This window comes from Panicum virgatum, chromosome 1K (genome assembly GCF_016808335.1).
Source record: "Panicum virgatum strain AP13 chromosome 1K, P.virgatum_v5, whole genome shotgun sequence".
NCBI lineage: Eukaryota > Viridiplantae > Streptophyta > Magnoliopsida > Poales > Poaceae > Panicum > Panicum virgatum.
The window spans coordinates 54,876,993-54,890,081 of NC_053136.1; the positions used below are offsets into that span (position 1 = coordinate 54,876,993).

General features: G+C 43.5%; 1 protein-coding gene across 2 annotated transcripts; it reads left to right on the top strand.

Moving 5' to 3' along the window:
• The first annotated feature begins 6,763 nt into the window (after positions 1-6,763).
• On the top strand, positions 6,764-11,965 carry LOC120645405 (ribonucleoside-diphosphate reductase large subunit-like). Of its 2 annotated transcripts, none has more exons than XM_039922192.1 (17): positions 6,764-7,309; positions 7,436-7,497; positions 7,583-7,670; positions 8,169-8,432; positions 8,524-8,764; positions 8,836-8,912; positions 9,052-9,222; positions 9,303-9,395; positions 9,513-9,662; positions 9,740-9,826; positions 9,912-10,076; positions 10,151-10,270; positions 10,602-10,804; positions 10,878-11,027; positions 11,116-11,263; positions 11,448-11,531; positions 11,641-11,965. In XM_039922192.1, exons 1-17 carry the CDS (start codon positions 7,082-7,084, stop codon positions 11,740-11,742), a joined length of 2,433 nt encoding a protein of 810 aa, XP_039778126.1. In that variant the 5' UTR covers positions 6,764-7,081; the 3' UTR covers positions 11,743-11,965. The 2 variants fall into 2 exon arrangements, with proteins under 2 accessions (XP_039778126.1, XP_039778133.1); XM_039922199.1 differs by having other exon boundaries at positions 6,785-7,309; positions 8,238-8,432.
• The last annotated feature ends 1,124 nt before the right edge of the window (positions 11,966-13,089 follow it).

The window sequence follows — 13,089 nt, forward strand, 5'->3', positions numbered from 1 at the left end:
TGTTGCTGTAATTGGAAATTGAAGTTATATGATATGTAATTTGTTGTGCATCATTTATAAGTTTATTACGTTATGTTTTATTTAGTATTTTATTAAAAATTTATTGTATTACTTAATTTATGTTCTGAAATTTTATTTAGTATTTTATTACGTTAATGTTATTATGCTTAATATTGTTATTTATGTTCTGAAATTATTTGTAATAAATCTTATTATACAGGTATAGCGCACGAGGAAGGAGGCACCCCTGAGTTGCTAGATGCTCTCGTCGACAAGCGCCACCGGTCGTACATGTCTGCGGTCCGTGGCATCAGCTTAGGGACGTTTCGGGCTCGTGTGCCCATGTCGACGGTGCCGATACACCGTCGCTGGGTTCCTAGGTACGGGTTACATTTGTCACATATTTTAATTGTTTCCTTAACTGTTTGTTCTAAATTATTTTCATTTTCGCGATGCAGGTTACGCGCTTCAGGTCTTCTCCCGATTGCGCGACTTGTGGAGGGAGATATGGCCGACCCTGCACGTCGACCTAGGGACAGGGATCCACGATTCCAGTTCGACATGTCACTCCTCGCGGCACTTCTCGACCGTTGGCGTCCGGAGACGCACACGTTTCACCTCCCGGTTGGTGAGATGACCCCTACTCTTCAGGACGTGGCGATGCTTCTAGGCTTGCCGTGTGCTGGACGAGATGTGGGTGCAGAGGACGTGGGACTCTCGTGGCGCGACGACCTTTTGGCTCGCTTCGCCGGGGTTCAGCGCAACGAGCTAGCGTTGCCGTACCGGCCCTTGCCTGCGAACCACGCACACGGACCGACAAAGAGGTGGCTCCTACAGTTCAGTGTGAGTACATAAATATTGATTCTTTCCGTACTTATATTGATACGTATTTGCATTGACGACTCGTACCATTTTGAAGGCGGACTACATGAGGGCAGACGCAGACGACTTTACGATTGCCAGGCACTTCGAGGCCTACTTACTGTGGCTGTTCGGCTGGGTCATGTTCTGCAGCTCGCAGGGTGACTCGTGCCCCAAACAGCTCATTCCTTTGGCGAGGCCGATAGCTGATGCTCCACTTCACGAGATGCCACAGTTCAGCTGGGGTTCTGCCGTTTTGGCTGAGAGTTACAGGGGTCTTTGCACGGGCGTTGAATTGTGTGGACCACTATTTAATTTGTGTTCAATGTTTGAACGTGATTGTTTTCATTGTTTTTATTGTGTGTACTGGCCGGTATATGCCCATGGAGTTGTCATCGCGTCGGTCTGAAAAGTTTATTTGTAAGGCAATGCTTCTGAAAAATCTAGTTGTAGCTAGTACAAATTACACAATGCAGATTAATTTAACATTGAAATTACAATAACAATTGCACTGGCATGTACATGGAACACGCTAACGTCGTGTTCCGTCTAGACCTAACATGCCTTAGGGAATATGAAATTCGAACATTACATGATAGTCATCTACTGAGTGCACCGAGGATACTTCCCCTTCCTAATAGCCTCGGGTCCCGCCTCCTTCGCACGGCGGGCCCTCTCTCGCTTCCTCTCCCTATCAGCTTCACGCTCCTCCGCCTGCCGACGTTCCACTTCTGTGAACCTCTTCTGGATCTCTTCTTTATCTTTCTTGCGCTTCTCCTCCATTTTTTCCTCTTCCAGCATTCGCTGCCACCTTTCCGCAGCCCACCTTACTTCGCGCTCAACGTGTTCCTTAGCTTCGGTCGATTGCTCCGTGTCCAGCCACTGTATGAAATCATAAAGAGGTGGTGGACTCTATTTCCAAACCGAGTTAGAATTAACATACTGAACTCCGAAGACGCAAACTAGATAGTGCGAGGTGATACCTTCGCTTTGTCCTTGCCGTAGCGCTTTGGCGGATCGTACTCGTAGTTCTCACACATGAAGAACCTCCTGCCGAAGTCATCGCCCAAAACTTTGGACTCCATCAGCTTGCACATCGAACCGCAGAAGCACATTGGAACCTGCACTCCTTGAGGCACAGGTTCTCTAATCTTGTTCCACGGAATGTAGGTAGAACCAGAGAAAGACATGGTGGTCGTGCGGGGATGGCTAAAGACTTCGTATGAGATGGCTACTGACTTCATATGAGATGGGGCGATGTTCTATTTATAGATGGAGCTATTTGGTCTATAGGCATGGTTCACGCATGTCTATCGCCGTATGAAACTGCGGTAGGTACTCCCACATTTTTAATTATAGTGGGGGTGCAGAAGAATCTGATGCAAGATGACATGACATCGAAATCGTAATTAAAACTCATGAATATTTCATGAAAATATATTTTCACAGACTATTATAGTTAAATCTAATTTGTAAAAAAATTTAAAAAATATTTCCCTAACCTCCGCTATCTCTATTATTTTCTGAAATATCTCTAAACGTAAAGAAAATAATTACAGTCTTTAAAATAATTATACAATTAATTACAACAGTGAGAGCATATAAAATAATTAAAAAAAATTGTGGGAATACCTACCGCCGTTTCAAACGGCAGTAGAGCGCTGGTCGTCTACAGGGCAGCTACAGCCGGCTATAGCCGCGCTGTAGCCCGGCGGTAGCACTTACCGCCGGTTCGTTTGGCGGTAAGGAGCTACCGCCGAATCAAACGGCGGTAAGTTCCATGGGCCGTGGGCCACGGATCTTACCGCCGGTAATTCCTTACCGCAAAACGAACCGGCGGCAGGGTGACATTTTTGCAAAAAAAAATAGAGACATATATTTTTGATAAATCGAATAAAAAATAATATAAAAATAAAAAAATTTCTCTGTTCGTACCCCAGTCGTGGCCCAGCACAGCCGCGAAGGCCCATGCAATAGCAGGCCAATTCTAGCAGCAATTTGGGAGCCCAGGCCCAGCGGTCAGTCAGGTGCCGTCGCCCGGCGCTCTTCCCTCTCCTCTCGGCTTTCGCACTCCCTCCCTCCACGGCCGCCTCCCACTCCCGACCATGGTTAACCTTACCGGTGGGAACCGGTCCGGTTTGACCGGTAACCGGTCAAACCGGTCCGGACCGGTTCCGGTTCCGACCGGTTCCCAACCGGTCCAAATTCAAATTTTGAATTTGAATTCAAAAAAATGAAAAATTCTCAAAAAATTCCTAAAAATATTTCAAGGTGTGATGAATCTAATGGTGTCAAATTTTCTCAAAAATTCGTTCATTTAGTATGGTTTGCGGAATTTATAAGTTAAATAAAAAAAACGTGCATACGAAAGTATACAAATACAATGTAAAAGTAGTATAAAAAAGAGTTGGAGGGTTCATTTAGACTAAAATATGTTGTACAAACATTTATTTAGTATACTTTGTGGGCATTTGAATTTAAAAAAAAAAAGAAAAAAATTTGAATTTGACCTGTACCAGTCAAACCGGCCGGTATACCGGCCAAACCGGCCGGTATACCGGTCTAACCGACCGGCATACCGATCGGAACCGGTTGAACGGGGAAGTTTGAATTCAAATTTGAATTCCACCGGTTCCGACCGGTAACCGGCCAAACCGGACCGGTATACCGGAACCGGAGGCCGGCGGTTACCGGTCACCGGTCGGATACGTGAACCCTGCTCCCGACTCGCCAAGCCCCAAACCCTAGCGACGGCTGACGGGTGGCCAAATCTGGCGGCAGTGCGGCTACAACATTTCGCGGCGGCGCAGTCAAATCGTGAACGGGAATGACCAGCGCGGCCAAATCGGAGACGTCGGGTAGCGAAGTCCGGACACCGGAGTGGGGCATGAGCATGACTAGATGCCTGGGCCGTCTGGCTGCCGCTCCTGCCCGTGGCTCATGCGGACGGCGTTGTAGAGCACAGCAGCAAGCGCACGGTCGCACGGCAGCAGCGTGCAGCAGGTATTCCAATCCTCATTCCCCAACCTCCGTTTCAATCTTGAATTCATGATCCATCCTTCGTTAGATTCGTAGATGCGTAACTTCTTTGGCCCAAGAATGGAAAACAACTTAGTTCCTGTGCAACTTGCTGTTACAAAATTCCAGATTGTACAAGAACTGCCCGGATTTGAAGAGTGAATTTTTCATTAGGAACAATGATGTTGTATTTGATGACAAAACACTGTACAATACAAATAAATTGGAGCATATTAGTCGGAGACTCCAGAGCCTCCAGTATAGGAATTCTAACATGTTTGTGTTTTTTTCATGAGCAGATTTATGTGTTTTGATTTTGCTAGCCCGCGCACTGCATGGATTCCTGTTATTTTTCTTTCAATTGTCCAACTTGCAGTAGGTTCAGGTTATCATGCTAATGTTTGATGGAAGTATAAGAGGCCAGGATGGATCAAATCACCTTTAGTTTGGTTTTTTTTTACCACATCATGTTTCTATCAGGTCTGTTGTAGAATTAAGTGTGGAATCGATATATCTTCAAAATTTTGTATTTTATTCTTTGCTTCTATGAACTAAATTTTTTTAAAACTATTCTATGAACTATTGGTAAGTGGATTTGGCGTGCGGTTGTTTAGGTGCATAGATAGTGGCCCTAGGCGTGCTGGTTCACCAGCTCTGCCACAAGGTTGGATGCTCCAGTGATGACCAAACTTACCTTCATTGTCGTTCCAATTCCTGAAAGCAGCTCTTGTGAGATGCTGCACACCATGTGGAGATGAAGAGACATCTGAGGAGCCTAGTTCGTTTCTTAAATAGATTAATGATTAGGGAACTCTTGTTTGTCAGTTGCTTCTTTTGCAGCACTGAATCTGCTTCATTTTGGTTGTGTACTCCTGTGATGACTGAATTCACATCCTATATCGTTCCAATTCCTGAAAGCAGCTCCTGTTGGGATGCTGCAAATCTTGTGGAGATGAAGAGACATCTGAGGAGCCCAGTTTCTCCTCCTTTATTTATTAATTTTTGGGAATTTTTTTATCAGTTTCCTTTGATTTTGTTTTCAATTTTCAAACTATTTTATGCTGTTGAAGTTTGGTTTAATTTGATGGTACAAACAGGTCTGAAACTTTAGGGCCTGTTTGCACTGAAGGAATTTCACGTAAATTTTGTAGAAAACAACACTTGCCTTTTGGTTTTCCTGTGGGTGATGTTGAAATTTTGCTTTGCTATTTGGGTGCAACATTCAAACATGTACGAGTGATTGGGAGTTTGGGACAAGCCATTGTGTGGATTCATTCTGTTAGTTCATCAATAGAAACGCCAGATGTTGAAAAGATTGGGGACACAATACCATTTTTATCTAATCCACTACTATGTTATTTACATGTTTGTCTTTCTTAAGCTATAGTTTATCATTTGACAAACCAGCATTTTGTTTATTACATACGAAGGCAGATTATGATAAACAATGCAAAAAAAAAAACGCTCTGCAGATGTCCTTTGCAGTTCTCCATTGGAGGCCAGGTTGTGAGTCATGATGCAACTATGAATCCATATGGTGCAGTTCCATGGAGTAATGTGGACCATAGATATTTTGGAAGAGCATGATTACAGGGTATGGTCAGTTTTCTTGTTAGCAGCGCAGTCTTGATCCTATCATTTTCTTATTTAATTATGAAAAGAAAATATTTAACTGCAGTGTCCTTTTCTGTTTACCACAGTATGTTTTTGTTTGTCTGCTTAATTGGTTTTATGTAAGGAAAGTTGCATCATGGAAACCACTGGACTCCTGAACCTGGCCTTAACATGGTATAAACTGTGAAAAAGATAGGCTTGGGCGACCAATCAACAATCAGTTGTCAGAAATACCTATTTGTCATCTTTTGGTTGCAATTTCTATGGTTGATGATTATCACTTGCATGGTTTAATCTTATTATCCCGTAGCCTCTATGTGAGAGTGCACATTGAACTGACCTTTTACTTGGCATTTCTGGTTGAAACTATAACTTGTTGTCCCAGATAGGAGCTTATACTTTCTAATGCAGGGCTGAGTGTGGAGCTGGCATCGAACTATAATTTGTTGTATTTAGCTCAGCAGCTTGACAGTCCTTTCTGCTTATGCAAGGCTAGCAGCAAGAGGGGCTCAGCATCTTATATATGATGTTAACATCCCAGCAGAGAGGACAGTGAGATCCTTCTACGGATGCCCAGAGGATGGGATCAGACTGCACCGTTTTAGGAACAGGCAGGACAAGCTCGGCCTACAAGTGTCTCATTATATAACTATCCCGTGCCAGCGCCATATTATCTGGATGCTGTGTTCCACTGCAGTACCGTGACAGTTTGTCAAGATCCTCCTGGGTGTCCTCGGTTAAAACCAATCACAAGGCTTTGTAGCAGCAGCAGTCAAACCAGGTTCTATCAGCTTATGGCACATCAGCAGATTCAAGATCCTCCTGAGCGTCCACCAGCTCAAACCTAGTCTGAGAACAAACAGCTGGCCTTCCCTGTTTTAGAATTGTATATAGCAGTTCTCGATCATATCTAAAAATATTCCTTACTCTGGTAGCAGTTCTCGATCGTATTCATATCAGATGTTTTTGTTCGCTGTAAAGCTGTATAGAACCGTACCAAATGTACTATAATATTATGGATCAATATTCTTGAGCTCTTCTCGATCAATTCGACCTTGTGTTCCTGATCCCATCCCAGCTGGGACCTTCAGCGCAGAACATGTTCTTGCTGAAGGCCCAAAGCTGAGTATTCAATTAATGGCAATATACCGACGCTAACTTCAAGTATGAGTTTTCAACTGTAATTTAAAATTTTGAATTTTGTTTGCACAAAAGTGACTTTGACATGACAAGGAAAAAGGAGCCCCGGAATCCCAGGCGCCATTGACGACACTCGTCAATTGCCCACCCGCCCACCCAGACCCAGGCACCAAACCAAGCACGGTTCCGAGACGCGCGCGAAAAATTTCCCTCTCCCGCGCTCCCGAGCGGTTCCCCTCCACTACCATTTCAAAATTGAGAAAATATTCTTGTCATCTACTCCAATCACGACCACCGCTTTCAAACCTCTCGCCGCCCCGTCTCCTTCTTTCCCCTCCCAAACCCTTCCCGATCCCCAGGCCTACGCCACCGATCCCGTTCAACCGGGCACCCCCTGCCTGTTCGACGGAAAACCCGAGACGCCGGCAGGGTCGGCGGCGGCGGCGCGATGTACGTGGTGAAGCGCGACGGCCGGCAGGAGTCGGTCCACTTCGACAAGATCACCGCGCGGCTCAAGAAGCTCAGCTACGGCCTCAGCGCGGAGCACTGCGACCCCGTCCTCGTCGCACAGAAGGTCTGCGCTGGCGTCTACAAGGGCGTCACCACCAACCAGATCGGCGAGCTCGCCGCCGAGACCGCCGCTGCTATGACCGCCTCGCACCCCGACTACGCATCGGTGATTCATCTGCTCCTTCCATAATCGAATCGTATGCGAGATGTTTGGGTCTGCTGCTTGAGCAACTCGATTGGATAATATTGACTGCTTTTGCCTTTTACCCCCTTTGCGCTGTCCGTTGTGAAGCTGGCGGGCAGGATCGCCGTCTCCAACCTGCACAAGAACACCATGAAATCCTTCTCAGAGACGTACGATACCTCGTTTTTCTTGTCTACTCTAGGAGGAGAGTTTGAATATCCGCGTTGTGATTGGTTCTATCATCTCCGTGTGCAGGGTAAAGATTCTGTATATGCATTGCGACGAGAGGTCTGGCTTGATGGCTCCCATGATTGCTGATGATGTCTACGGGATCATAATGAAGGTGTGATGTGTTGTAATTAACATCTGAAATGGTTCTTTTGGTGCTTAATTTGATGCACAAAAACCATGAAATAAATGGATTACTACTTGTGGTTGCAATTCACATTGGTTCATCCGTGTACTTGGTTTATTTCTTACTAACTCCTCTTAGCATACAGTCTGACAAAAAAAACGCGGCCGGGGGGGGGGGGGGGTGTGAAACGGCCCCCACCGTATTTCATTAAGAGGAAGCGACCACGGCTTCTCTGACCGCGGAAAAACCCCCGAACCCTGGCCCATGCCCACAAGGGCCATGCCTTGCAGCGAGCACAGCGAGGGCGATTTTTTTACCCCTGCACTGCCTGCTGGAAAATCCGTCCCCATGGGGGATCGAACCCCGGCCGGCAGGCAGGGGGCGCTACTTGAGCCCTGCTAGCCAGTCGGGCTGCAGGCTCGTTCGCTAGCATACAGTTTGACTCATGAAATCTAAGCACTCAACTTTTGACCTCTATCATTTCAGAATGCTGCTCGCTTGGACAGTGAGATAAATTATGAGCGAGATTTTGACTATGATTATTTTGGTTTTAAGACACTCGAGAGGTCTTATCTGTTGAAAGTTGATGGAAAGGTCGTGGAAAGGCCACAGCATATGTTGATGAGAGTTTCTGTTGGCATACATAAGGATGATATTGAATCTGCTGTCAGAACATACCACATGATGTCTCAGCGCTGGTTCACTCATGCTTCCCCGACCCTTTTCAATGCTGGCACTCCAAGGCCCCAGGTACTGCTGTGCCACCTTCAATCAATAATGTGTTCAGTGTGGACTGTTAAGTTATACATTTAATCTCATTCTTCTATTTATTGTTATGCAGCTAAGCAGCTGCTTCCTTATCTGCATGAAAGATGATAGTATTGAGGGAATTTATGATACTCTCTCAGAATGTGCTGCAATAAGCAAATCTGCTGGAGGAATTGGTATATCAATCCACAGCATTCGAGCTACTGGGAGTTACATTCGAGGAACAAATGGAACTTCTAATGGAATTGTTCCTATGCTACGTGTTTTCAATGATACTGCCCGTTATGTTGATCAAGGTGGAGGCAAGAGAAAAGGTAACTAGCATCAGTAAGTTAGCCTGGTCCTATATGATTGCTGAGGATTTCTTACAAATGCCTTGCTTTAGGTGCATTCGCTGTATATTTGGAGCCTTGGCATCCTGATATCTTTGACTTCCTTGATCTAAGGAAGAACCATGGAAAGGTAAAAGCACTTGAACAATAACACACATTCTTGAAAAATAGCCTGTGGTTGAATATAAGAAGTTTGCTATAAGTGCTTGGCTTGCTATTATATTAGACTACCTCTCTGTGATTTGTTTTTTGTTATGTGAAACTTGTAGGAGGAGAATCGTGCAAGAGATCTTTTCTATGCTCTGTGGGTTCCTGATCTATTCATGGAAAGGGTACAGCGCAATGAACAGTGGTCACTGTTTTGTCCCAATGAAGCTCCAGGTTTGGCTGATTGCTGGGGAGATGAGTTTCAAAATCTGTACCATAAATATGAAAGAGAGGCAAGCCGGATGCTTGACTTGGATATACAATTTTTTCAGGTTGACTTAAGATGTATAGTAACCCAGCTATGTGATTTCAGGGAAAGGCAAAGAAAGTAGTTTCAGCGCAGGCTCTCTGGTTTGATATTTTGAAGGCACAGATTGAAACTGGAACACCCTATATGCTTTATAAGGTATTAAATTCATAAGGATCCAATTGTTCTGCCTCTAAATATGCCATTATTTTATCGCATTTGTGTGTTCTTACTGAAAAATCCAAAGGTCTGGTTCTAAAAGGTAATGATATGCAGGATACTTGCAACAGAAAAAGTAACCAACAAAATCTTGGCACAATTAAGTCCTCCAACCTGTGTACTGAGATCATTGAGTATACCAGTCCTTCTGAAACTGCTGTATGCAACCTAGCTTCAATTGCCTTACCACGTTTTGTGAGGGAAAAGGTACATGCCGACGTCTTTCCTATTATTTGGTTGGTTATAGTTGTAACTAGCATAACTTACACTTGCACATGTTTCAGGGTGTTCCTATAGAGTCCCATCCAGCTAAGCTTGTTGGTAGCAGTGGGTCAAAAAATAGATACTTCGACTTTGATAAATTAGCAGAGGTTTGTCTACCTCACATTTCATATAGATGTATGACACTGCCTCACCAGTCTGAACAATACTAACATAATGCTGGCTATATGACAGATTACTTCGACTGTTACATACAATCTCAACAAAATAATTGATATTAGCTATTATCCCATTGAGAGTGCAAGGAGGTCAAATATGAGGCACAGGCCAATTGGGATAGGCGTTCAAGGATTGGCGGATGCTTTTATTTTACTTGGAATGCCATTCGATTCACCAGAGGTAATCTTGCAAGCTCAAAAGTGTAGTTATGCCATTTTTGTACTTTGCTGATAACATGATGAGTTTTTCCCCAGGCCCAGCAGTTAAACAAGGATATTTTTGAAACTATTTACTATCATGCTTTAAAAGCTTCTGCTGATCTTGCTGCAAAAGAAGGTCCTTATGAAACATATGCTGGGAGCCCTGTCAGCAAGGTTTGTGTGTGATATTGTTTGCAACCATGTCCATCAATTATACTTAATATTGTGTTTGATTGTGTCAAGCTATTTACTTCTGACACAATACAGTTTATTACTGATAGAAATCTCCAAAAATTTGTTAGCGCTTGTTGGCAAGGAAATTATGATAAGTATGATATCCATTTTTTGGTTCAGGTCATTTCCTTATTAGGTTATATATCATCATTCACTTAATTAATATTAAGCATGTAGCTCCTTACAGCTATTCCCAGACACTATTAACCTTGATAAGCTGATAAGTTGTGGAATGACTAGTTCTCAGTACACTTCATCTGCATTTCTGCAGGGCATTCTTCAACCTGATATGTGGAATGTAGTGCCATCAGACAGATGGAACTGGTCAGCAATAAGGGAGGTGATTTCTCAAGTTGGATTGAGGAACTCTCTTCTTGTTGCTCCTATGCCCACTGCTTCCACTAGCCAAATTCTTGGCAACAATGAGTGCTTTGAACCGTACACATCAAATATATACAGTCGAAGAGTTTTAAGGTTAGCATATCTGCTGCTCCTAGTTTTGGTGTTATAATGTTTGGGGTTCTCTAATTAATTTTCTTTGTTGCAGTGGTGAGTTTGTCATAGTAAACAAGCATCTTCTCCATGATCTGACTGAGATAGGTGTCTGGTCTCCTATTCTAAAAAACAAGATAATCTATGAGGATGGTTCTGTCCAAAAGGTTATCGAGGTCCCAGATGATCTAAAAGCAGTTTACAAGTATGTGAGTTTACAAGCAGCTATAATTTTCATGATATGCAAACTAGCAAACTATCACTCATGTTTGTTCTATTAATCACTGGCACAGGACTGTTTGGGAAATCAAGCAGAAAACTATTGTTGACATGGCTGCTGATCGTGGCTGCTATATTGATCAGAGCCAGAGCCTCAATATTCACATGGATCAACCAAACTTTGGGAAGCTAACTTCATTGCACTTCCATGCTTGGTCGAAGGTAGTAACTCTCCGATCCAATGCTACAGTTCAGTTTTCCTTTTTTTTTTTTGTTTTTTTCTAAAAAAGAGGCAGCAGTTAAATGGAATTTTCTTTACTTTTCTATTTTATTGGAGATTTGGAGTTCAAGTAGGAATCACCAAGGAAAACACTAATAATGAGTGCCCTCTCTTGTTTGATACCAGGGCCTTAAAACAGGGATGTATTACCTAAGAACGCGCGCTGCGGCAGATGCAATTAAGTTTACAGTAGATACTACTCTCCTCAAGGTGATTTGTGCTGATTGTGTTCTAGCCCATATCTGTTTGACTGTATTTTGGATAAATTTTCAATATGCTGATTAACCACTGTTCTTGTGAAAAAACGTTGGATTTGCAGGATAAGCAACAAACTTCAGAGGAAGAGGATGTCCAGGCTAAAATGGCCCAGGTGGTCTGTTCCTTGAACAACCGGGATGAGTGCTTGGCATGCGGAAGTTAGATCCGTCCAAATCACGCCTCATGCTGACCCAGACAATCTTATACTAGCTCCATAGCATTGTATCGCTGCAAGCGACCTTTGTGAACCCCGAACTGTGAGAGTACCAAGCTAGCCTTTGCTACCAGAACTTGACTTGTGTACTCATGCTTATGCTATTGTAAATATATAGACCATGCATCTAATATAAATGTATAATATTATGTGGTATCCATGATTTAACCGACAACTGGATATGTCAAGCAGAATGTGCAGATGTGGCACATCAAACTAAATCAGATAAGAGTAATGTCATCTTAGCAGATGTAGATGTAGCGATGCCATCCATGAATTCCTGCATCAACATACTAACTGCCACCAGCAAATCTCAATCTTGATCTGGCCGAATCCGGGTACTTGCGTTGGGCTTTTATACATCCCGGACACCCCAGGTACGGACTGGACACCCAAAGTGACGGCCGGCCGCCGGCCTGCAGATTCACTGCAAACCTCATGAATATGTGGCTGCATATCTGCACAGGATCGACAAGAAGAAAGTTAAGTTCTTCGTTCTATACTCTACTAGGCATGAAAAACGCGAAGGCACGTGGTGCGATTTAGCTAGCATCAACAGCTGCACAACGCACAGTGATAACAAGAGTCTCCAAGAACGGCGCCGTTTCCAGCAAGAACGTGGCCCATGAGAGATTGCATCCAGTCCAGGAGAGATTTTCATCAGAAGAAGTCATTGGACAAGAGGATCAGCATGCAACTCTCTTTGACTTGATAAGGAAAAACAATCAACAAAAACTCTCGCCCTGCCGCCGTGCCGCGCGCTTGCTCTCTCTGGCAGGCTCCTTCCCTCCTGCTCTCCGCTTCCCCAGCAGGCCAGCAGTACTCCCACCTCCTGAAAATGACTTTAAAAACACCGGCTGCAGGGAGGAGAGCCGTTCGAGTTCAGGGAGGCATTTGCAAATATTGTATTTGTGTATTCGGAAGTTTTAGAAACACTTTTAAATCGGATCGTGATTAATAATGGCGATTTAAATTAGAAGGCTTTTCGAAAAAAAAAATCCATCCACTAGTCTACAAAAGGATCCCAGAATCGGATCGACGCTGAAAATGTTTCTAGGGACGACGCTGAAGCACTGTACTTCTTGTGGGAGGGAAAAATAAATGAGATACTCCCTCCGTCCCATAATATAATATAAGCATTTCTAGGTTTAGTCAAAATCAAATTTAACTATAAATAGTAAATAATTTATAAAGATCTATAAAATAAAAATAATATGACTAGATTTGTTATGAAAGCAATTATCATAATATATAAATGTATATATTTAAAATAATTCATCCATGAGAATATTAATG

Excerpts from the sequence above, each read along its gene's own strand:
- LOC120645405 (XM_039922192.1), top strand. The coding sequence starts at position 7,082 with ATGTACGTGGTGAAGCGCGACGGCCGGCAGGAGTCGGTCCACTTCGAC. Across the intron at positions 8,765-8,835 it reads AGGTGGAGGCAAGAGAAAAG|GTGCATTCGCTGTATATTTG; the intron begins GTAACTAGCATC and ends GCCTTGCTTTAG. Across the intron at positions 10,271-10,601 it reads CTGGGAGCCCTGTCAGCAAG|GGCATTCTTCAACCTGATAT; the intron begins GTTTGTGTGTGA and ends GCATTTCTGCAG.